The sequence below is a fragment of the Telmatherina bonti genome, assembly GCF_933228915.1.
Source record: "Telmatherina bonti genome assembly, chromosome: 11".
NCBI lineage: Eukaryota > Metazoa > Chordata > Actinopteri > Atheriniformes > Telmatherinidae > Telmatherina > Telmatherina bonti.
The window spans coordinates 25,484,270-25,509,917 of NC_136629.1; the positions used below are offsets into that span (position 1 = coordinate 25,484,270).

Below are 25,648 nucleotides of genomic sequence, written 5' to 3' on the forward strand. Positions count from 1 at the left end.
CCTCTGACAGAGAGAGGACTGTAGTTGTGTTGTACATGGCCTGCTTTGTACCACTCCCTCTTATCTCTCCACCCCTCTGCCTGTGTTGTTTTCCTCAGAGTTAGCCCATGCGAGCGGCGTGTGGACTGAGTGCAGCTGTTTCCTTCAGAGAAGAGCCCAACATGTGAGAAGATGTCTGTTGGAGGTTGTGCTTGTCCCGGTGAGTCTTTACTCTTTCCTCCTCCGTCTCGGTGTTCAGTGGTGCTGTCAGAAAGATGACTTATGTAAAAGTGCTGCAAAGCTCCCTGGGGCCAACATCAAGCTGTGTGAGTCTGTATGTGTGTTGGTGAAGCTGTGTCACACTCTCCACACATGTCCTAAAACAAGGTTATAGACTGAGGCTGTAGGCTGTAGGAGTTGTTCAGCGAACTCTCTCAGTCACGCTAGCTTCCTGCGTAGCTGATCAATGGCTCTTTGAGTTTTACCACATACAGAGACTCGGAGTTATCGATGAGTACTTCATTTGCTGACTCTTTTTCTCAGCTTTATCTGGCTGCTCCAGGTCTGCTTCTTAATTATTTGGAAGTGGTGTACATGTTTAGAAGTGCTGTGGAAAACAACCGCACAGAAATTGTTCATCACAACTGTCCCATGGGTCAGAACTAAATAGAGGACAAAAGTGGTTTAATTTACTTGCCACAAAATAGGTTAAAGCTGCTCTCCCTTGGTGAGTTTAAACAATTAATGAGGCTGCTTAAGATTTAACTAAGAGTTGAATTTGCTTGGAGTTAAGCTACTTAAGCCACTGTAATTGTGAGCATGCAGCTTTCATGCATGTTTTCACTTATATATTAAAGTTTTTCCATCCTTCAAGTCAAATATCTTGGTGTTTTTCAGATTTAAATAAAGGCTAGTCCCATTCCATTGAATTGTCCTGGTAATCATTATCGACAAATGCCACTTGTGCAACTGTATCACAGCAAGAGGAAGGACATCAAGTACAGCCTGTGTCTGTCTGCACATGTTAGTCTTTGGCAAGCAAAATGTTTTAGCAGTTTTTTTTTTTCAAGGAGATCTTTTCAATGATTCGCTTCCAATGACGTGTTTGATCCTTTTTTTTTTTGCCTTTCTTCTTACTGGAGTGATTTCTATTTAACGGTATCCCAGTGAAAGTAGGCAGGCAACAGAGATGGTTGTCTTGTTCACAGGAAAAAGCTTCCAAAGTGCCAGGGGACAGGCTCTGTGAAGCACAAGGGAGTGAGTATCAGACAGAAATTGAATGGTAGCATCTGCTCTGGGGGATCTCAGAGAGGGCAGATTGAATTAGGGTGTCAGTATCATTTTAATGGGGCCGCTCTGATTCATTGGCAATTGGCTATCAGATGGAATAATATCAGGACTCTGCTTGATGTCCTCTTCTCCACTCTCTCCTCTTCTTCTTCTCTCCCTCCTGTAGTTTTCCAGTATCTCAGTTCTGCTCTGTTGACAGACTTCAGTGTGGAGCAGAAAGTTTTAATGACATCCACATGTTTTTGGGAGATGTAGAGAAGGAACAAAGTCCACTAGAGAAATCTACCATGTTAATGTTGTGCACCGACATTCAAAGAATCACAGGCTTACACACGTTTTCATGTGAATGCGGAGCATGCTCCTGCAGTTGCACACACATGCAACTTCACGAAGGAGCCTGCTGGGACATGTTTAAGGTGGTAGCTACCACAGATAACAACATAACAACATAGTCATTTGTTATAGTTTCTCTGTCCCTCCTTGTATGTGTGTGCTGTAAACCATTGGACTTGCAGACTTTACATTCTAGCATTGTGATGGATAGAAGAGCCGCCATCATTTCTGAGAGTCTCAGTTTGTATGTTAAAAACAAATTCTACGTTATTCCAAGATCACTTTCACTTTCATTATGGCTGTCTTTGACCCTTAATGAAAATGATCATATAAAAGAAGTAAGGAAATTTGCCTGTGGCAGAGTAAAAGACCTAATAAAGAACAGGATTCTCCTGTCTGTCTTGTTCTTGGACAATCCTGTGACATCCTGCTGTTGTTGTGACTTTACTGTGAATCAGCCTTTTTAAAGCTTTGTTCTGTTGCATGAAGGAGATTCGTCCTAACACAGTGGAACCAATCACATCCTTTGTTCAGGCTAAATGGTAAAAATAGATTGCCTGTGAGCTGAAGATCCCCCCCCCCCCCCCCCCCCCCCCCCCCTCCACTCAAGCATGTGTTCCCCTTTGCTCACCACTCTCTGTTTCACTCTAACCCCTCCTTTATCTCACTCTCTTCCCTTTTCACCCTTCTTTCACTCCTCCATTCCTCTTTGCCTTTTGCAGTAACAACAGCGTTACCTCATGCAGAAAGTCACATGATTTCTTGTTGGGCAAAAGTGACTTAAAGCAAAATGGCAGCCAAACAGCTCGAGATTTTTTTGATTACTGTTACACAACAGCGCCATTGCCTCAGCTTAATCTCGCAGCACTGAAAGCCTTCTTCTTTTTCTTATCCTCTATAATTGTTCACTTCTTCCCTTCCCCTTCATCTTCTCCTCTGTCTACCCTAGTGAGTCTGACAGATCTTGTTTGTTAGATCAAAATGGCTGTGTGTGCAGAGGCAGAGAGAAAGAAGGAATGCGTGGGAGACAGTGATGCTGGGGAGTCAGAGAAATGAGGAGGGGGGTTGCAGAGTGGCGCCAAGCTGAAGTGATGTCACATCTGCTGCAGGCCGACAGGATGGCAATAGAAAGCTGGCATGAGCTACACAGCCAAGGGGAGGCGGAGGATGGGGACAAGAACTAAATGGCTGGGAAGGAAAGGATTTCCTATTTAATTTCACCTGTATTTGTGCGAATGTGCAAGTTACAAAGGCATTAAAATGCAACAGCAGGTTTGGGACTACAGGATGGCAACAGTGTTCAGACTGAAAACAAAAGAAGCCACCTGTGTACTGTGAGTGTAAGAGAGTAGGCTCGAGACTGTAAGACATGTGAAATAATGCAGTACCCAAACCCCATGATAATGTCAATGATGATTTGTGCAATCAGACTAAATATCACTTGATGAAGTACATGCAAATAAAAAAAAAATGTTGAAATTGAGGGCTGCACGGTGGCGCAGTGGTTAGCACTGTGGCCTCACAGCTGGTTCAATCCTTGGCTGGTTTGGTCAGTGGCCTTTCTGTGTGGAGTTTGCATGTTCTCCCCGTGTATGCGTGGGTTCTCTCCGGGTACTCCGGCTTCCTCCCACCATCCAAAGACATGCATGATAGGTTAATTGGTCACTCTAAAATCCTCCCTAGGAGTGAGTGTGAGCGTGAGTGTGGTTCGTCTCTCTGTGTGTGTGGCCCTGCGATGGACTGGCGAGCTGTCCAGGGTGTACCCTGCCTGTCGCCCAAAGCCGGCTGGGATAGGCTCCAGCTTCCCCGCGACCCTGAATTGGAATAAGCGGTTCGGAAAATGAATGAATGAATGAATGTTGAAATTGAACCTGTTGCTGGGTAGCAGAATTAAAGAGGAGAAACAAAGAGGAGGTATGTCATAGCTGTATTTGTTATACATTGGAGAGCAGCTCCATATAATCACTCAATAATATCATCACCACAGCAGTCTCTCTACTGCTCCATTTAAAATGAGGCATCGAAAAAACTGAAGGTCATGCAGTGCAGCAAAGTGCATGCATGAAGCCTTTTCTCTTTTCGGTGGATTTTTCTTTTCTTTTTTGCCAATAAATACCGATTGCAATGCATTTCTCTTCTTCAGAACACATTTTCTGTACAGGCACATTCTGTGAGCATGAAACTACATCTTTGGGATTCATTACCAGAATCTACAATTCAAGCTGTAGGAATGAATTAATTCTACATGAATACATATCTGTGAAGTTTGTCATTATAGGTATCTACACCACCAGTCATCTCTCTTTCATATTTTTTTCCCTTCTTTATCTTCTGATTGATCTTTGGCACACACACTTGAGCTTCCTCTTGTCAAGCTAGTTGCATCCTCTGGCTGTATATTGTGTTAGTCTTGACTGCAACCTTGTTGCTATCACTACCAGTCAGCTGTCTCAACTGTTTCCCCATCAGGTTTGCACTTCTGCTGTGGTATCTAAAAAAGAAGCAACAGGAATCAGAACGTCCTGTTCAGCAGCACTTGCTTCAGGTTTCTTCAGTTTCTCTTTCACTGTCATAAGTTTGTATAAAGACACAGCATGTCAGAGGTTTTTGAAGGCATGTTAACAAATGGTAGGGGTATGGTGACCTCACTGTGTTAATCCAGGTCAGTTGTTTTTCTTGCATAACAGTTAAAACATACTATATTATAATTGCTGAACCAAAAAATTTAAAATGTGATCTATTTGACACATTTTTATATTGGAGACCGCAAAATTGGTTTACACAATAAGTGACAAATGGCAAGTGGTGATTAAGGCTAAGCAGCCCACTTCTACGTAAAATAGCACATGCAAGGTGCTCTTGAAGCTAAGAATCTATAAATATTAGAGGGCACATTAGATCTTATGTGGTACCAGACCAGTTTTCCAGTGACTAAAATAGGAGTTATCACTGCCTGCCAGCCTTATACTTGCCAGGTACCCTGTGAATGTACTAAATGCACAGCTGAAATGAACATCAAACTCCCCCACAGAGGTCCTGTGCAGTATCCCCTAAATAACTGCTACCCAACTGACTTTTATTTGATCCAACTTCTTAGTGTTGTAATGTAAGCACAGTGTATCAAGCATACTATATTCTAATGGAAAGATTTAACTCAATACAAAATAAGATTATATGTTTTAAACAGAAACAATATTCATGTCATTTGAGAAACAGTATAAGCAAGAGTAAATTTAATTGATCATCCGATAAAATAGTAGATTTTGTTTTAAAAACGCACCAGAGATGTTTTCAGGAGTAGCCAGCAGAGGGAGGTATTGTACTTCCACATCTCACCTTCAGACAGACCCACCAGCACTGTGGTTTGAGTTAACTGTGGAAGCACTGGATAAAGGCAATACTAAATGTAGACCAAAATAAAGACATTGGTTACCTCATACCCCTTATATTTATTTATATGTGAAATTTTATATAATTTGCAGATATATTATTTTTCAGTGCAACTAAGGGATGTAGAAAAAACCGACTGAGCTAGTTTTTCTTTTCTCTTTTTTTCAGAATAAGGCTGCAAATTATCAAGCTATGCATTGGTGCTTCGATGCAGGATGTGTCTTTTCATGTTGCACAATATTGAAAAATGATCAATCTCCAAGTGATTAAGTTTGGCATTAGTTACAGAATGTATTTAAGAAATAAGTTTTATTTCCCAATCTGAATAATGAGCAGTTTTGCAGATGACATTGTGCAGCACATGCCCACGCACATCTTCCTGCTTTGTTGGAAAAATTGAATATTGCTTATTTTAAAATACAAACTTTATTGTACACATACAATTTGACTGGTGGTTCAAATGAGCTGTTTTTCTGTTTAGGATATGACATTTGATCAGCACATGGATATTTCTTGTGCTTTTCTGCTGGAATTGCTTCCCAACTCTCTCTAACCTAGGCATTCCCACGTGACTTGGTTACAAGGAAATTAAAGTACTTAACATAATTTCAGTCATTATGTCAGCAGAGATTATTCGTTGCCGCACAAAAATACTAAGTAAAGCTTACACAAATAATTTTTGCGTTTTTAACTTTTTATTTTCCATAAAATTTGAAATGTTACATTCATCTTCCAATATGAACAGTCTGCATATTTTTTTCCCACAAGTTTGTATCTTTATTGCATCCTTTGTGTATGTTTTATTCAGTAAGAATGATTGTTGTAGGTCAGATGTGTTTACCATATGGAATGCATTGCTTTACCCCTTTCAGCTGCATTCCTGGTTTATGCCATCTCTACAAACTGATTGGCAGCTCAAGTGAAAGCCTCAATAAATGAGCTCTAAATGCTTTTTGAGACCGCAAAAAGGTTTTGTAGCCCTCAAATATATTGCTTATAAACATTAGAACGGATATTGATTGAAAGTATGGTTGCAGGTTATATAACTTCACATAATTTGAGGCTAAGAAAAGCTCAGAGCTGTGGTCTAAAGAATATAAGGCATCAGCAGTTTAATAATTCTAAATAAGCCATTGCAAAGTTGGCTGAATTAAATGACGCACTTAGGGAAAAGAGACATTATCATAGAGTTTCTGAAATGTAAACTACATTTGTGAATCATCCTCCTTGGGTTTAATAGAGGATGTGGAAACCTTGAAGGATTTATTTTGATGACAGAAAGTTTTGAAGGTCAGGATTTAACAGAGGAAAGTTTTGCATGTACTATGCTTACTGATGAAAACTGTAGTACATTTGTCTGAGTTTGTGAGACTTGCAGATATTTGCATAACTGTGAGATACACATTACATCAATTACTGACTTTCCTAAATACAGGCCAGAATAAGAAGCCTGCTCACCCAGATTAAGCTCCTGTAAGCATGTGAATGTAATCAGGCTACAATATATAAATACATAAATTAAAACAGAAAAAAATTAAAATAATAATTAAAATAATAAATAAATAAAATTTGGCAGTTCAAGTTTAAATGAATTTAATTATCTTATAATAGTTAATTATCAGGAAAAAATTGACAATAATAGACAATAATCTTAGAGCACAGAATTGTTTGAATGAACCTTTATGATGGAGTTGTTTCAATAACTTTAACTTCCAAAACTCAAAAGACTTGCCAATTAGTCACTTGTTGTAAATGTTGTACCACCAAATAATGTTTAAAATATTAAATCCTTTAACTCAGGATGCATTCCCAATATGGGAAAACGTGAAAAAAAAAATAGCATTCATAAAAAGACTTCTTTTTTCCCCCTCAGTGTTGACTTTGTGTAATCATAAATGAAGACCAAGAGAAGCAAAGGATGTATCAAGTATTCCCACCTTTTTATATCAGCAAATCTGAGATAATAATACCACTTTCAAAAGTAATTTGGAAAAGGTTCTGATCTGAAATCATTTACTTAAATAAAACAATGTATCTTGTAAATAAGAAAAAGGAAAAAAAAAAACAAAAACAAAAAAAAAAGATCATATTGTTTAGCTTGTTCATGTGTAGCACTGATGGGAACGCGAGAGAGGAAAGTCTGGGTTTCCCTGCTTAGGCTGCTTCCAAACCTGGATATATCATATTGTTAACAGATAGAAATGGACTTGTATATTAGATGTAACTAAAGCTTAAATATAAATACAATTCTTGTGCATTAAGTGTCCAAACTAGACAAGACTAAGGAATATAGAAAAAAAATCCCAAGTTTATGCTGATGTGCATTACTTCAGCATATTTCCCTGCATGCCTTCACTTCTGTGGAATAAAATTTATTGAGTAATAAGTGATGCTTCTCTCATAGGGGTCGCATCTTGTATCACGCTGGGGGCCACTAGTGCACTGATGGAGTCCCAGACAAAACAAATTGGGGGCCCGTGTGAAGGAGGGAGCCCTGTTTTTGTCCTGATCTGTGTGTCGGGATGGGCGGAGAAGCCTGGAGGAGGCGGGGCCTTCGTTTGTTCGCGTCTAGGCTGGCAGGAACAAAGGGTCCTGTAGTATTACAGCATCGGTAACAACGTTTTTCCTCACAAATGAGTTTTAAAGCACTAAATTTGTATATGCAAGTCGAGCGGAACCAGAGGAGCTAGAGGGAGTGTTTCACTTTAAGTCGCTTGCCGTGTTGTTTTGGATCGTGGGAGCGAGTAATCAACGGCGGGCGCTGGAGCTCACTCCATCCAGCCGCTCCGGCTAGCAGCGAGGTTAGCTGCTAGAGACACCGAGCCGAGGTGTTGGACGACACCGCGTTTGGTTGAACGTTTCTCTGCAGGTAACTTAAAACCAGAGCCATACTGCTCGAGCTGTACTGCTTGTTCACAATAAACCACTGAATCCGCTTGTTCGCTGGCACTTCATGTTAACGGCGGTGATGATGGCCATTCAGCTAGTAGGTTAATAGCTTAGCAATGACATCCATCCTCTGCAGACGGGTTACGTTAATGAGAGCGGCCCTGTGGTTAGTTTACCTCCCGGATCTGAAACCGAATTATTAATTTGTTTTTAATGCAAGCTGTATGTGTCTACACACGAAGAAGTGACATGACTCGGTTGAGCAGCATTGTAAGTATGCTGGAAGTCTTTGGACATTGCTATGGATGTTTCATTGGCTGTGGGCCATCTTCTGGATGCAGCTCTATTGTTTGCAATAGGGAGTTTTTGGGCGGACTAAATTGCTCCGAGGTCTCATTATGTGTTGTTAACCTTCATGAAAGTTAGTTTGCATCAAGAGCTGTCGTGTAATCTGATAGGTGATGCTTGAAAGACTGGAATTATTCGCCCTTATTTTTTTGTCAGACTTGAACATGTTTGTCCCCTCTTTATGTTTTCTAAGTGTTCTGTTTCTGACAGGTTCAGTCAAGTAATTTGTGGATTTTTGTAAATAAATGTTTAAAATAAATGTTTTTTTTTTTTTTTTAACTGATCGTAGGCTCTGAGTTTATTTTATAAAATGTGTTGTAGTATTTAAGTGAAAATGAGCTGTCAGTGTTCCCCATCTTTTGCTGTGTAGATATAGCTTTAGAATATAAAAGCATTCTCCATATACTAAATATGAGATACTTTTCTCTTTACATAGACATCAATCATGATTTTGAACTTAGGTTTTAATCGACAGAAATGAATTGTTGCAGTGGAAATGGTTTGCACAACAATGCAGATTAACATTAGACTAAACAAAGGCCTGTAGGCCTGACAGAAGTCTGGAGCTAATGGCTGGTGTTTTCAGGGGGTGGGTGTATAGGTCAGATGTTACACATTAATAATAAAAACATTGTTCTGTCACACTCAGCAGGTTCACCCAAAGAAATAATAGGGAGGAGAAGATGACCTGTCCTGACACTCTTGAGTCAGTGGGCAAAAAAGAAGCTTGAAAGTTAATGATGGATTGGTGATTTTGCCAGAACCTAGGTTGTTTAGGGGAACAAATCACCTTTTCTCCCCTTTCCCGGTCTTAGTCTTGTCATTTAACGTCATCAGTTGTGAAGCAGGGGCTTCCCATCAGTGCAGATCACCAAAAATGATGAGAGCATATTGAAATTACAACCTTGTTAGGTTTGGTCCTGCATCAGAGCTGCCTCTGTCCAGAGTGTTTCTCCCCCTGCTGGTTTTAATTAGGCACAGTCCCGCTTTCATTTGCCAAGCTTGACAGTAGCCCACTGTTGTGAGTTGTGAGTCAAATCAACATTCTGCTGCCCTCAGGTGTCTGTTGGGAATAGTAGATTTGCAAACCATGCATGCGTAAACATTGTTAACTGAGGAAATATAGTAGCAAATGGGCTTTTCTCTTATATGAGCAATGCCAACACTTAATCATCAGATTTGGTGTGCAGCTCAACATATGTTTGGTTCATATTTTTCTGTGTTTAAATAGCTAGCTAGTTGTGTTCTCTTTTTGTGATCTTCATCCATTACTGTTTGCTTAGATCTCCAGTTCCTTTGGTCAGGGATACACGTGAGGTTTTGTGTCATCTGTTTGTGTTGACTCTTCTACAGCAGATATGTAGAATGTATTTTCATCTCCACAAATTGAACATTACTACACGGTCTAGGCAGACAAGGGTTAACAACAACCATGGTAGGGAGTGGGGGGATGGGTAGAGGAGGCAAGTAGAGGAGGGGAGACAGAGTAGAGAAGCATGTTCTGGATCACATGGGTCTGCATACAGAGCGAACGGTTGCTTGTAATGATGCAAGTGGTACAAGACCACCTATCCTTGTATTTACTCATTTTGCTAATTGTTTCCTCAGATGTCTACAGGCTAATAAATATTGCAAACCCCCCCTCTCCCCCCTCTCTCTCTCTCTCTCATGATGATTTGTTTTCTTGTCCATTTACCAGATTGAAGATGCATTAGGTAATGAAAGCAGCAGGAAATTGTTTTGGCAGCGGCTTTTATTTGAGCAAATCTCAACAAAATCATCCAACATTAGATTGCTTAGATGATGCTGTGATTTGAATCAGCTAAATCCAAAGTAATCTAAATCTCCTTTAATTCTCTGCTCTTTTTTTCCTCCTCCTCCTCTGCTCTGGGCTTTTGTGCAGGGTGTTCGTCAAAGTCATTCAAGCTGTACTCTCCCAAGGAGCCCCCCAACGGCGGCAGCTTCCCCCCCTTCCACCCAGGCGCTATGCTGGACAGAGATGTGGGGTAGGTCTAGGCTATGATGTCACTGAAAAGGACAATGCAGAAACGCAGGGCACCTTTTTGAATGAATTCAGTCAGCAAAGCATGTCATTTAATAGGCTTACTGAAAGTTGTTTTTTTTTTTTTTTGTTTTTTTTTTTTTAAATTATATTATTAAGTATCCTGACCTGGAGATGTTTGCTGGAGAATACAGCACATATTTTTAGACATTTTCTTTGTTTTGTTGTTTTTATTGTTTCTTTTTTAATGACTGTTTGATTTCTTGTTATATAATTCACATCAGTATGTTTTATAAATGAACTGTCAGATTGAACTGCTCAAATGCCTTCTGTTTAAGAGAAAATACATAACCAGACAGAATCTAAAGCACATTTTGGTTGCAATATGTGATATTTTTATAATATTTGACAAATTTTAAATTCAAATTTTCTATTAAATTTTTATTGTGAATTATGTGGAACTCTGTTATAATCATGTTAAGCAAATAAGGCATTTATGGATAAGAAGAATTACTTCAAACCACAACTTTTTCTTGCAGCTCTGAGATTTCTATGTATTGGATAACATTTGCATTATAATTATGGCACAAAAATCTTATTTTTGGATGATTTTCTTCTTCCAGGCCTACACCCATATACCCGCCCTCATACATGGAGCCTGGAATGGGGTGAGAATACTACACTTGCAGCATGCAGTTGTCTCTTAAGTTTATTTATTTTTTATCTGAAACCTTTCACCAAGTTATTCCTCAGCTTGCCTTTGACAGTTTGTGCGCATTATAAGTGTGTAAAGTCATTAAAGTGTTTAAATCCATCCCATTTTCTGTTTCAGGAGACCCACACCGTATGGGAACCAGACAGATTACAGAATATATGAGTTGAATAAAAGATTACAGAACTGGACAGAGGTGAGAGGTGTTTATTTTTTCACACACTGTAAAATATGGATCCACAAAATCAGCATGGATCAGTGTTTCTGGGTCAGTTTTTTTTGTACTTTTAATCTGTAGCTCATTTTCCGGAACTCATTGGAACAACTCACCATTGCTGTGTTTTCAGACCCACCCCCCCACACACACACACGTGCACACACACTCCACCAGCTGTTTATGTGTAGCTAGAAATGCAAGGGATTTGGTTGGAAATTAGGCCAGAGAGTGCACTGATTTAATTTACATTCACATTCTAATAGGATTATCTGATCAATCTGGCTGAAATGAAATTGGAGTGCCAACTGCTGTATACCTAAACCTGTAGCAAGTAGCTGTGACATGGCCATGAGTCGGCATGACACAGAAACACATTTATATCAGCATTTGTATGTTGCGAGAATTTTAAGTGCACTTTTGCCAGTCTGTGCCTTATATACAAAGTTCAACCATTTGTCTGGATATGATAAGATGTATTTTTATTTTTCCCTATTGGTTAAAGTCATGCAACATCTGTATAATGCGTTTTTAAGTAAACATTGGAGACAAGATTTCAAATGCACAAACAGATTTTGATGCACACATGATACATAAAGAATTTTCACCTTTTCCTTTTCATCAGTTTTAGTGCTTATTCTTAATCATCCTCACTTTGATAAACAACATGGACGATTGCCAAATTCAACAGCTCAAAAACTCTGTAACGTTTCTGCTTCTGCTTGTAGGACTGTGACAATCTATGGTGGGATGCCTTCACTACAGAGTTTTTTGAAGATGACGCCATGCTCACAATAACATTCTGCCTGGAAGATGGTCCAAAACGATACAGTAAGAAGGAATATGCTGATAATGCTCATTTTTAGTTTTTCTTGCCTTATTGTTGCCATGTCACCCACCCAGTTTCTTTTTGTAGTCGATGGAAGTAAACTTTGCCCTTTTGTTTGCAGCCATCGGCAGGACATTGATTCCACGATACTTTAGAAGTATTTTTGAGGGAGGTGCCACCGAGCTGTTCTATGTTTTGAAGCATCCCAAGGAGTCTTTCCATAGTAACTTTGTGTCCCTTGACTGTGACCAGTGCACCATGGTGACCCAGAATGGCAAACCTATGTTCACGCAGGTATAGTTACCCTTACTCATGTCACATGCTCTGTCCATGATCTTAAGCTGTTAACCTCTGGCACCTTGTCTCCTCTGTGGATTAGGTGTGTGTTGAGGGCCGTTTGTACCTAGAGTTCATGTTTGATGACATGATGAGGATCAAGACGTGGCACTTTAGCATCAGACAACACAGAGAAGTCTTACCAAGGAGCATTTTGGCTATGCATGTGAGTGTCCAAGAAACCACACACAGACACGAATGCATATAGAGCATACACACTTACTCATCAGACTTGCACTCAATCCCAGGATCCACAGATGCTCGATCAGCTGGCTAAAAATATCACCAGATGTGGGTTGTCCAACTCCACGCTCAACTACCTCCGTGTAAGCCAGCTCTCTTGATTATCTTATGGTTCTGTTTTTATTGAATCAGTCTTGAATTAACCTGAAGTACATGCACTAAACACGCTAGTGACATCTTTTCTGATGACTTTGGTTTCTCTTTTCATTCTTCCTTCAGCTATGTGTGATATTGGAGCCAATGCAAGAGTTGATGTCCAGACATAAAACCTACAGTTTGAGCCCCAGAGACTGTCTGAAGACCTGTCTTTTTCAAAAGTGGCAAAGGATGGTGGCACCTCCAGGTAAGTCTAATAATGTATTTAATTATGTTCTTTTACCCACAAGTTACATTTGCATAGCTGCAGAGTTTCTTTTATTCAGATGATTTGGAAGGCAAAATTTACAATACTTATATACTGAACTTATTTGACCTCCTCTTTCTATGTGAAGCTGAGCCAGCCAGACAAGCTCCAAACAAGCGTAGGAAAAGGAAGGTGTCTGGTGGAAGCACCGTGAGCTCTGGAGGTGGCAGCAATAACAACAACAACAGCAAGAAGAAGAGTCCAGCCAACAGCTTTTCACTCTCCAGCCAGGTACCTGTAAGCATTACAACAACTTAACCTCTATGGTTACCTGCCAAATACAGGGCACAAGGCAGCAAGGCAGAAGGGCTTACAAAAGATATTAAGGGTTGGAAAAGATATGAGGTTAGATTAAAAGTTGAATTGTGGATAAAGTGGGTAAGAGCTTCATTGTTAGTGTATTTAGCAGTAAGCTTACCAGACAGTCAGGATGTAGATAATATAGTTTGAGGGCTTCTGTAGGTGGGGTTGTGGGTTTCACTTTGTAATTCTACACAGGATGAGTTAATGCAGTTAGTAGACCCCACATGTTTACCAGTGATGGGCAGTCCCTGGTCCTCTGGGGCCCACAGGGCAATGGGTTTATTTGGAGGAGGTACATGTGACCTCTGTCGCAAGTGTCTCTGAGTAGTGCTTAATATATTTTGGGGGGTGTGGGGTAGGGTTAACATTGTTTGATTTCCATTGGGAGCTTTTTTTCTTTTTCTTTTCTGTACTAACTTGGTATCATTGAGTCTATAAGAGCACATGATTCACACAGCACTGCTGTCTTTGCTCACTGCCTTGTTTGATTGAGCGAACGAGACCCGAGGTGGAATAAAAACCCCCAAGATGCAGCACTCAAGGATCAGGGATGCCCACTGCTGGCCAGTAGGGAGGGCCCCTTGATCCTGGTTCTTGGAACAAGGGCAGGAAATCAGGGCCACACGGACTACTGAATAATGGGGTTGATGCCCCAACAACACACTGCAGTGATTGGGTTCTAAAATTAGAGGACCGTAATACCAAAATATCTAAATTCTTGTTTTTTAGCCCCTAAAAAGGGCTTGTAGCCATTATAGTGCATTTCATTTAGTAAGATTAATTTGCAACGCTGAAATTAAACCCAGCTGGATTGCACGTAAATTAGTTTTAAAAAGTAAAGAAAATCCTAGTTAACAACTCATCTGTGCAGCCAGACATTCCGCGCACCCCCTGTATTATGGGGATAATGTGTACCGGCCCTTGCTGTCCCCTTTAGGATGTGATGATGGTGGGAGAGCCCACACTGATGGGAGGGGAGTTTGGTGACGAGGACGAGCGTCTGATCACGCGGCTGGAGAACACGCAGTACGATGGGGTGAATGGCCTGGAGGATGAGGACAGTTTCAACAGCTCACCTGCACTGGGGGCTCACTCGCCCTGGAACAACAAGGCTCCCTCCAGTCAGGAGAGCAAGAATGACAACTCCCAGTCGTCCCAGTAGAAGGCTGAGATCCCAGCAAGCTACTTTAAAAAAAAAAAAAAAAATAAAATAAAATAAAATAAAAAAAATCTAAAACTTACTGGGATTTGCTAGAGAAATCGTCCGAGCAGGAGGTGTCAGGGAGGGCTGCCACGAGCGCTTGTGTTGAGTTCATTTTTGTTTAGTTAATAGAAAAGCAGAGTGGTAAGTGAAAGGGGTTATAGTTGATGGACTGATACATTTCTGTCACATGAAGGGAAGTTAAGAAGCATCCCATTCTCACTGCCGCGCATTATTGCACATGATTAGTGGTGCTCAGCCTCTGCCCTTTGCTGCTTTGGCTCCTGTCAGTCCTCTCAAAGTTGTGGTGACCTTGCACTCGCATGCATGTCCTTCCCCTATCACTGCCCACCGCAGTGTTTGAGCCAAAGTTGGTGCGTCCTGAGTGCTCACCATTGCGACCACGCAAGTGGGTTCTTGTTCCAACCTCGGGTCTCTCAGCCGTGCATTATGCCTAGATGCGCATCTCGGTGTTTCTCTTGTGCTCATGTCAAAAGGGAAGGAATGTTTAGCTTTTATTTAACGTAATTTTTTTGCAGGCTGCAGAAAACTGTGTGCACTTTTAGTAACAATATCCAACGTTCGGTTTGTAAAAACTCAATTATTTGTTTTTGTAGGACCTGGTTGGAACAAAAACCTGTACAGTGCCGGAGCTTGAGGACCGGAGTTGAGAACCACTACGCTAAAACACATCACACACACACACACACACACACACACACACACACACACACACACACACACACACACACACACACACACACACACACACACACACACACACACACACACACACACACACACACACACACACACTGATGCACATGCATACATGTACACACATGCATACAGTACAGTGTACACACTAACAAAACACTGTCACCTACATATGCGGCATAAAACATTGTGGTACTGGAGAGTGGTGGCTACACAGCATGTCTGGACCAGAGCACCAGACGCCACAGAAGTGTGTTTTTATTTTCAATGTTTTAGACTTGCTTTTTTTTTTCTTCTTTTTTTTATTTGGAAGCTATTTGTAAAAATAGACAAACAAAACAAAACACCCCAGAATATTCTTTGCACTGTTTTCCACTATTAACGGCAATCTATTTTTCTTATGGAATCAGCAGTGTAATTTCCCCCCCCCCCTTTTTTATTATTAATTGCTAATGTAAGAAGTGTAAAACATCTGAGACCTGCAGTATATTAATGTATAAGTATTGCTGTTAGATCATTCTTATTGTGATGATAACTAATGTAAGCCTCTGCTTGATGTGTCATCCATCTGTGTCGGACATCACGCTGGCTTCAGTGCTAGAAGAAGGTTGGGGAGAACATAGCTAGTGTTTTACTACTGTACTACATCTTGTTTGATGCAAGTCCAAAGCAACACACTGGAAACCAGTTTCCCCAACTAAATCTCCATCTGTTGTCTTTTCATGGTAGAACTGTTTGCTTTGTCTTGAATCTCTTAACTTCGGGTCCTCTCTTCAGAGTAAATAGTAACAGAAAACTTCTCAAATTTGCTACTCAAAAATATTTTAAAACCAAGTTTTGACAGGATTGTAAAATAAGAAAGTCTTTTGTATTAACTTAAGCTTCCAAGAAATGTTTTTAATTACAATTAAAAAAAAAAAAAAAAAAAAAAAGAAGCTGCAGACCAAGGAGCTACATGTAAAGATTCTTATACTGCGCTGTTTTGTTTTCTGATAAAACATTTTGTTGGCTTTACTCCCCATGTTTGTGTCTGTGCTTGTATATTTTTAGGTAGTAATTTCTGTAAAGTTATTCTATGTATTTCTTCCTTGAATTATGAGAAACTCAATCTAATGTAAAGAGATGGAAAGCCTCTTAACTTTTTTTTTTAACGTGATTTTTAATGGTACAATCACTGATATAAAGAATTTTCCCCTCATTTTAGCAAACTGTATTTATTTTTCTATGTCATGACATTCTCTTTTGGTCCAACCCACTTGTACAAAATCCATGAGTACATATGGAGGAATTTGTGGGGCTGCTGAGTCACCTAATGCTAGGAGAGGAAATTACATTTTGTTCTAAAATGAAACTCGCAAAGTCATTTTGTTGGTTTCTCATTGAGGAGATATACTTAATAGCCTCTTGTGCTGCAGGTGTCTCCTCTGGATGAAAATATTAAACTGTTTCTCAGCCTCAAGCTCCGAAGATGTTGGAAATGTGCCACAGTGTAATGAAATATTTTTAAATTTACTGACGTCCTCTATCATGTATTTCTGTTTTTCAAAGCTATTTAATGATGTTTCTGTGTATTCTAAATTTATGTGATTAAATAAAATATAGATATTTCATTCATTTAAAAATATGATGCTCATACTCACCAACATTTCATTAGCTGGAAAATGAAATGCAATATGACCTAGTTGTGTCAGTGTTTTAAGTTACAGTGAAATCCAGTCATGGTCCACAGCATCACCAAGAAGCCATCTGATGGGTTACACATTGTAACTTGCAGCCTCGTCCAGCGGGGGTCTGTCGGAGCAGGGGGCTGAGCAGCCTGTCAGAAATTCCTCCTCCATTTTATCTGGCAGAAATGCCATCTGTAAATCTGCACTGAGCTGCAAGATGTTGTGTTTAAATCCTTGTCCATCGTTTCCAGCACCCCCTAGTCTACTTTTGTGGTGTAACAGTTTAGCGAGCAGACACAGAAGGGAATCCAGGGACAAACCTATCCAAACCTTGTGTTTTCTAAGTTGACTTAATTAAGGAAGTATAAAGGTGTGTAAGACAGAGTAATGGAAATGCACCCGTAGCTGGCTCTTGTAGCACTTCATCAAAGGGGTGGTTTTATATCTATATTTTTTTGCAAGGTTTCTGTCATTGATAATTCATGTATGGTATCAATAAAGATTCATTTTCACTGAAAAGCCAAGTTGTCTTTGTGGGGAAAAAAAAACTCCAGTAGCCTAATCTATTGTCAGGGTTGCCCAAGTCCGGTCTACTTTCCTGTAACTTTAGATGCATCCCTTCTTCAACACCTGAATCAAATCCCTCCTCTATATGCCATTCAGCTCTTCAGAGGCCTGGTTATGAAACATTAATTTGATCCAGGTTTGGTATAAAACAGATGCATGTAAAGGTTGAAGGATAGTGGATCTTGAGGACCGAATTTTTGCCTCCCTGGTCTAAACTAGGACTAAGAGATCAGAACACATCACACCAGTTTGGAAGCCAGTGTAATGATTTTAAGTCAGTCCCAGGATAGATTTTAAAACCCTGTTGATGGTTTACTAATCCCAGAGTGGTTTAGGACCAGAATACATCTGTCATATGTTCAGGGAATATAAACCGAGCAGAGTTCTTTGAGGTAAAGACTCGGGTCAACTAGTCCAGACCAGAGTCCAGACTTAACATGGAGAAGCAGCATTTAGCTGTTATGCTGCAAACCTATGGAACAAACTGCCAGAGGAGATTTAACTCTTACCAAGTGTAGCTACTTTAAAATCCAGGTTAAAAACATCTTTTCTCATGCGCCCATCCATGCCCATGACATCTGCACAGTAACTTTTAATTATTTCTGCTTTTGATTATTCTAATATAATTTATTATTTTATTGTGATTTTGCTATTTGTGTTGTCTATTAAATTGTCTTGTACAGGAAAGGTGCTCTGGGGCTGCATGGTGGCACAGTGGTTAGCACTGTTGCCTCACTGCAAGAAGATTGCTGGTTCAGTCCTCAGCTGGGGTGATGCTTGGACAGTGGCCTTTTTGTGTGGAGTTTGCACGCTCTCCCCATGTATGCATGGGTTCTCTCCAGGTACTCCAGCTTCCTCCCATAGTCCAAAGTGAGTGTGAGCATGGGCAGTTCTTTGTCTCTGTGGTCCTGCGATGGACTGGCGAGCTGTCCAAGGTGTATCCTGCCTTTCGCCCAAAGACTGCTGGGATAGGCTCCAGCATCCACCCGACCCTTCCTCGGACTAAGCAGTTAGGATAATGGATGGATGGAAGACATGGTCTGGGTGGGATACAAATTTGAATATTTTTTCCCATGACATGTTTGGACATTACCTGTAGGGTCCACAAGGGGTCAGTGTTGGGCCTTAAAGTCGTTATGCCGGCAAGGTTTCAGAAGTATTCAACATGGTTTGATTTGCTTTTCATATCGACATTTTTTTCTGTCTGTGACTTACAAATATAAAGACTGGTGAGTGATACTGAACTGAATTAAAGCATGGCTGGACAGAAATAAAAGACCGTTAACAATGGAAAACAGGAATAATATTGTTTGGTAATCACAAAACAAATTAGCAATTATAGATAGAACGAGATGTGGTTATTATTGAAAAAGTAAATTACATAAAATTTTAGGGGCGCTGATAGATGACAAAGTCAATAGGAAAGTAAAAGTTCCATTACTCCTTTTCAAAAAGAAAACAGCACAGATCAATGATGGAGAAGGATTTAGGAATCACACAAACCTTTTATTACAGTCAAGACTCCTTCAGAAATATAGTGGACTTTTAGACAGCACATCCCTTTTAAAGTAAACAAATCACTCAGAATTTGGGTACCCAAAATATCAAAAAATCTTTTGGGATTTCAATTTCTGGAGTTAGACTGTAACTGGAGTGAGTATGTATGTATGTATGTATGTATGTATGTATGTATGTATGTATGTGTGTGTGTGTGTGTGTGTGTGTGTGTGTGTGTGTGTGTGTGTGTGTGTGTGTGTGTGTGTGTGTGTGTATGGATGGTGTGTGTGTGTGTGTGTGTGTGTGTGTGTGTGTGTGTGTGTGTGTGTGTGTGTGTATGTATGTATGTATGTATGTATGTATGTATGTATGTATGTATGTATGGATGCATGCATGCATGCATGCATGCATGTATCTATCTATCTATCTATCTATCTATCTATCTATCTATCTATCTATCTATCTATCTATCTATCTATCTATATGTTGTACTTTTGTACCTTGTTCAGTTTGGAGTAGAGGAAAGGCTGAAGTAGTACTAAATTTGTTGTGTTAAATACTACAGAAGTGATCGAAGTAGTTTTAGTGTGCTGATTGAGACACATTTTGTGTAAAGTGTGTAATAAAAATATTCTTGGATAGCAGCAGCTATGTTTGGGCTACGGGATACGTTCATGTTTTGAAAACTGCGCCACATACAACAACTTCCGGTTCAAAAGCCGTCTGGCACCATTGTCCAATGAGCGATTTCTCTTGTTGCCCGCTGGTACCTACCTCTTCCGGTATGTTAATGTACTTGTGCTTTTTCTAAGTTTGTTGTCGTTTTTTATTTGTCATTGTGTTTTATAATTTTCTTCATGTTTTTTTTATTTGTTGTGCTTTTTAGAATGTTTTGGTAGTGCTAATTTAGTTGATTATGTTTTTTAAATTTGTCATTGTGTATGTTTAAAATTTTGTTGTCATTTTAAATTTGTTGCTGTTTTTTTAATTTTGTGTTGCGTTTTTTGTTTTGTAATTGTGGTTTGCACTTCAGGGCCACCGTAAGTTCAATTTCCATAGTTGCTCTGCAAAAGTAAATGTTAGCATGAAGAGAGATCAAATCGAATGACATAATGTAGTTATTTGTACCATTTTGAGAAACAAACAAACAAAGCAAAACATAACAAAAATTCTATAACAGATAGGAGCCTCAGTCATATCAGTTTCTGTGGACTTTTGAAGTGCATTTAACACTGCAGCCTCATCAAAGGCCTCTTCAGTTCATCCAAGTCACTTTCTATAGAAACCCCACAAGGCTCTGTAATCCCTCTGGTTCAGTACAAACTTTTTTTTACAAGCACTAACACGGGTATAACTTGAATCAAATATTCTGATGGCACTGTGATTATGGACATCACAAACTCATCAAGACAGGTACAGATCAAGATGGATATTTTTCCAGGGTTGCGAAAGCAGAACTGTCTTGATGTGGTACTGATGGGAATATGAGACTCATTTTGATAAATAATTTATTCCCATTAAAAATTTGTTTGTGTTAATTATATTTCTTTGTTAAATTACTTAACATGAGTAAACCATTATTGGCTTAAGTTGACTTGTATTGAGAAAGCCAAATAAGTATTTTGTTCACCAGAGGGTGTGGTAGGCAGTTGACACTGTAAGCTCACGCACGGCAGAGTCGAGACGTAGCAGTGTCCGGTGCAGCCTCAACTAATTGTGTCCTCTGTTTGTTTAACAGGAACAAATTTAAATGTGCTACACTAAGGATCGACCACAGCATCATTCTTAAAGCGTGTAACATATTTTGGTGAGCCACAACCAGGAGCAAGAGAGACGTTGGTGGACATCAAAGCCATCGGTTCCTCACCCTCCTATAACACAAGACAAACCTTCTGCAATCAACAGTTAGATGGAATAAATCCAGCTTCTGCGGGATAAAGTGGGTGCTGCATTGTGGCAGATGCCGGCAGAGCCTCTCCTAACTGTTTGCAAGTTCCTTGAGTGCGATGGTTTGGACACAAGAGAACCTGACAGACTGCCCCGTAGATTCCTAATCAGAAAAGCAGAAGAGGCACTGGATGAGTTTGAAATCGATAAGAGCGATGAAGAGACTATTGAAATTCTTCAGAATGTCTTAATTGAAATAGAGAAGGAAAACATAGAACATGAGACAACTCCAAAGACTAGGCTGATGGACAAGTCGCCCCAGAAACATAGCCTGGGGTGACTTTTTCTGCAGCGGCTGGCTCTGCTGCAGAAAAAATGGAGAAGAGCTACACACCCTCAAAGGGCTTTCTCAGCAGCCCTGCAACACCATCCAAAGGCTCAGCTTACACTCCACCAGAAGTAGTGTTGCAGATAGAATTTAAGATTTATGGACAAATAGGAGAGAGTGGACAAAGGGAGAAACTGTCGTATCTCAGCCTTGTCCGACAAATAGATGCTGGGCTAGAGCAGGGACATACAGATGTGGAAATAGTTGAAGCAGTTATAAGAGCTGTAGGTCCAGGGCTCCCTTTAAGAGATATGTTGGTGATTAAGGGTGACCTGACCCTAAAAGCACTCCTGGTCATCCTGAGAGGCCACTATAGGGTAGATAGCTCAACAGATCTCAATGCAATCTACCACCTGCTCAGGGTCTCAAGAACCCAAAGAGACTGCCCTAAACTTCCTATTCAGAGCTATAGAGCTTAAAGAGAAGCTGTGTGGATGGCAGAGAATGAGGATGCTGAGGAACAGCTCAGCCACGCCACAATCCAGTGGAAGTTCCTGAGATCCATTGAAACTGGATGATTAAGTGACTCAGTTAAATTCAGCCTGTTGCAACATCTCAATAACATCAAGATCACAGATAAAGAACTAATAGAGAGAGTCAATGAAGCTTCAAGGGTGGAAAAAGAACGTCAAGAAAAACGAAGGAAAGCCACAGCCACAAAAAGTGCTAAGGTACAGGGACTCAGTACTGACATTCATGCTGATTCTGATGCCTCCCAGACAGTTGATAAGCCAAGAGATTTTAACACAACTGTGACTGTAAGAGCTGTGAAAGGAAGAGAGAACAAAGTTGATAATACCCCACGTATGAAGGATGCAACAGATGTTACTTGCCGCATTGAAACTAGTCACCAGTCCAACATAACAAAGCAAAAATGCAAAGGCTGTCAAAAATGTAAAAGTGATGGAGTAGGTGAAAGCTGTTCTCACTGTTTCAAGTGTGGGCAAGATGGATATTTCTCCCGGGGGTGCAGGGGGCAGAAACAGTTTTTGGGGAACGGATTGGCACTATAGGGGCGGGACCACCAGTAGTCAAGAACTAAAGGTCCCAGAGGCAGCTGGACTCAACCAGTCTAACACAACTGGAAGGAAATCAGACGGACAGAATGATAGCAGGGAACACAGTACAGTACAGGCCTTCAAAACATCAATCTCAGCTGGTGAAATTAGTGGGCAATAGATGTATTATCAGCTGTTTCATAGACAATCTTCCTGTTCACACTCTATGGGACTCTATGGGTGCTCAATCCTGTGTCATCAATGAGCCTTGGCGGCAACAGCATCTACCCCACTCAGTCATTAGACCTGTAGCAGAGTTGTTAGGAAGCAAAGAGCTGACAGTACTGGCAGCTAATGACACACCAATACCTTATATAGGCTTGATAGAAGTTAGCTTTCAACTTAATGAGAATAGAAACAAGCTCCAGGTTCCAACACTGGTATCCAGTGATGCAGCAGTTGCCTGTGATCCCATTATAGGCTGTAACGTCATTGAAGCAATTGTAAACAGCAAAGAGACAAAGACGAAAGGAGAAAAGAAACAACTAGCGCACCAAGTGAGCAAAGTTTTCTCCATTACTGTGAAGACAGCTCAAAATATGGTCAAGCTAATGGAAGGTGGTTCAATGCTAGACACTGGAGTGTTCCGTCAAGGGTGGAAGAGGATATTGGTACCAGAAAAACAAGTCTCCATTCTAAATGTCAGAGCACATGTGAACACCAGAGCACGAGGCCAGGACATGATGTTTACACTAGACCTGCTCAATCCCCTACCTGAAAGTCTGTCATTTAGTGAAGTGCTGGTTCATGTCCCAGAAGGAAAAGTCACATATGTGCCAATTCCAGTCACCAACACAACTGACCACCCCATTTATTTGAAACGCTGCAAGATTATTGGACATTTAGAGGCATTAAAGACTGTTTGTGCTGCAGGCTTGCAGCCCAGAGAAAATGGACAGAATGAGACTCTGAGCCAAGCACAAACAGAGAGCACCAAAGCCAAAAGACCAATAAAATGGGACCCCCCAGTAGACCTCAGCCACTTGTCTGAGGCCCAACAAAAGGATGTTAAGACGCTGCTGCGGGAGGAATGTGAGGCCTTTGCCTATGATGGGAATGATGTTGGCTGTATTCCATCATTAAAGGTTTATATTACGCTGAATGACCCCACTCCAGTCCAAAAGACATATATGTCAGTACCAAGACCCCCCTACAAGGGGGTGAAGGAGTATTTGAAAGATCTGCTGAATAGAGGCTGGATGACCCCCTCTCGCTCTCCTTACTCATCACTTGTGGTGTGTGTCCGTAAAAAGGATGGCAGTCTCCGTCTCTGCTGTGACTACAGGGAACTAAACTGCAAGTCTGTTCCTGACCGTCACCCAATACCCAGAATACAGGACATGCTGGATACGCTAGGTGGGAGCACCTGGTTCTTGGTGTTAGACCAAGGTAAAGCGTACCACCAGGGTTTCCTGGACAAAGAGAGTCGCCCACTAACAGCCTTCATTACACCTTGGGGTGCCTATAAGTGGGTGCGCATACCTTTTGGTCTAAGCTCTGCCCCAGCAGAGTTCCAACAGAGCATGGAGCACTGTTTGGTGGGCCTGAGAGATGGCATCTGCCTCCCCTACCTGGATGATAATTTGGTCCACAGCAGCAACTTTAATCAGCACCTGGAACACATCCGTTCTGGTGCTCCGGCGCTACAAGGAGCATGGTGTAAAACTTACACCAAAGAAATGCGAACTGTTCAAACAAAAAGTCAGGTTTTTGGGAACGATAGTGACGGGGGAGGGGTATACAATGGACCCCGCTGAAATGGCACCAGTGATGGCTCTAAAAGAGAAGGCACCTACCACTGTGGGGGATTTGCATCAAATGTTTGGGTTCCTCTTGTATTATTGCACATTCATCCCCAACTTTGCAAGCATAGCCAAACCCTTGTACAGCCTCCTTGCCCCATCCAAGCCTGAGTTGCAGAACCCAGCGAATCCTGAAAATCAAAAGAACATGGGAAAGATGAAAAAGGGTCACTTACCATCCCGTACTCAAATCCAGTGGACTGAAGAACACCAGGCCACCTTGGAGCAGCTCCTAGAGACCCTCATCAAACCCCCCATCCTTGGGTACCTAGGGCCCAATAAAATCGTTTTATTTTTTTTCCCAAATTCCATTTTATTGTTTCCTAAAGGTAGTTTTTTCCATTTTAATTTTTGGGAATTCCATTTTTACCATTATAGTTTTGAGAATCCCCTTTTCTTTCTTTCTTTCTTTTTTTTTTTTTAACTTTTTACTTCTATTTTACTTTCAAAAACATTTTTTTTTTAAATTTAAATAACTATAATGTACACAAATTAAATAAAAATGTACTTTAAATTTATTAAGGTGACAGACAAGACATGTCTACAATACAGCACATTAAAGTACATCAAAAACAAGCACTAAGTTATGGAGTTGTATGGTTTGAGAAACTGTTGAGCAGTTGCATCTATCAATGGAGACAACATCCACCAGAAAGTATTGGTTTTTAACTCCTGTGATAAAAAAAGATGAAAATATGAATTTACACATGTAATACTAAATGTGTTTTATTTATTGATGTTAATTGTTATTATTAATAATTATAAAATCAATTGTATGGCAGATGATTTTTTATTATAAATGTTATTTTGAACATGTAATTTTTAAAAGTATCGGTTAAAAAAAAAAGAAGAAAAAATAGGGAAAGGAAATGGACAACATTTTTTACTTCTATTACAATTTGATTTACATTAATGCTTTGATTTACATGTTCAGAAAGTAATGCTTTTTATTCTTATTGTATGTGCATGTCAGCCAGATTCTCACATGGGATGAGTTGTTTTTTTTTTTTTTTTTATTCTGATGCATAATCTATTAATCATCATCATTTTTTAGATAATCTATATTCAGTTATCTTATTTTATTGTTATTGCATTGTACTTTCCCTTGTTCTTCACGTGGCTTTTGGACACGATGTCACTGCATGTATTTTTACTTTTCAAGTCAACTGAGTATTGACATAATCTGCAAAACATCAGTTCAGCATAAAAGTTGTTCAGGAACTGCTTGACTCTGTACCAAGGGATTATTGTTGAGTTCCGCAGTTTTTTCACTGACGAAGCCAGAGTAGTGTGCAGCCGCTTCACCAATTTTACATTGTTTTGAAGAGGGAGGGGTTCAGTCAGTGGAAGTGGCTTGTTGTGCCACCAGATTTCTTTGCCTCCATGTAGTTTTCTCCAGACAAATGGTCATTCTCCACACGATAACAGTTTTGCAGTAAAATTAAGTAAACTTCCGTGATGTTCTGCGTTAAAAAGTACATTCCGTTTTAAATGGCCAATTCCGCGATTCCGTCCGCGATTCCGTCCGTGATTCCGTGATCGCGGAAAGTATAGGGCCCTAGGTACACGGATTTTGACCAGTCTTTTGCGCTC

At 40.3% G+C, this 25,648-nt stretch overlaps 1 protein-coding gene across 3 annotated transcripts; it reads left to right on the forward strand.

Annotated features, from left to right (window-relative positions):
- The first annotated feature begins 9 nt into the window (after positions 1-9).
- On the forward strand, positions 10-15,288 carry ldb1a (LIM domain binding 1a). Of its 3 annotated transcripts, none has more exons than XM_079249283.1 (11): positions 10-199; positions 10,133-10,235; positions 10,855-10,899; positions 11,064-11,139; positions 11,886-11,988; positions 12,108-12,280; positions 12,366-12,488; positions 12,571-12,648; positions 12,785-12,908; positions 13,057-13,205; positions 15,090-15,288. In XM_079249283.1, exons 1-11 carry the CDS (start codon positions 172-174, stop codon positions 15,141-15,143), a joined length of 1,056 nt encoding a protein of 351 aa, XP_079105409.1. In that variant the 5' UTR covers positions 10-171; the 3' UTR covers positions 15,144-15,288. The 3 variants fall into 3 exon arrangements, with proteins under 3 accessions (XP_079105409.1, XP_079105410.1, XP_079105408.1); XM_079249284.1 differs by having other exon boundaries at positions 13,057-13,199; XM_079249282.1 differs by lacking the exon at positions 15,090-15,288 and adding an exon at positions 14,209-15,053.
- The last annotated feature ends 10,360 nt before the right edge of the window (positions 15,289-25,648 follow it).

What these genes read in the sequence shown, in the direction of transcription:
- ldb1a (XM_079249282.1), top strand. Translation starts at nt 172, where the DNA reads ATGTCTGTTGGAGGTTGTGCTTGTCCCG. An exon ending in GATTACAGAACTGGACAGAG is followed by an intron (nt 11,140 to 11,885) that starts GTGAGAGGTGTT and finishes TTCTGCTTGTAG; the next exon opens with GACTGTGACAATCTATGGTG. An exon ending in CCACGCTCAACTACCTCCGT is followed by an intron (nt 12,649 to 12,784) that starts GTAAGCCAGCTC and finishes TTCTTCCTTCAG; the next exon opens with CTATGTGTGATATTGGAGCC.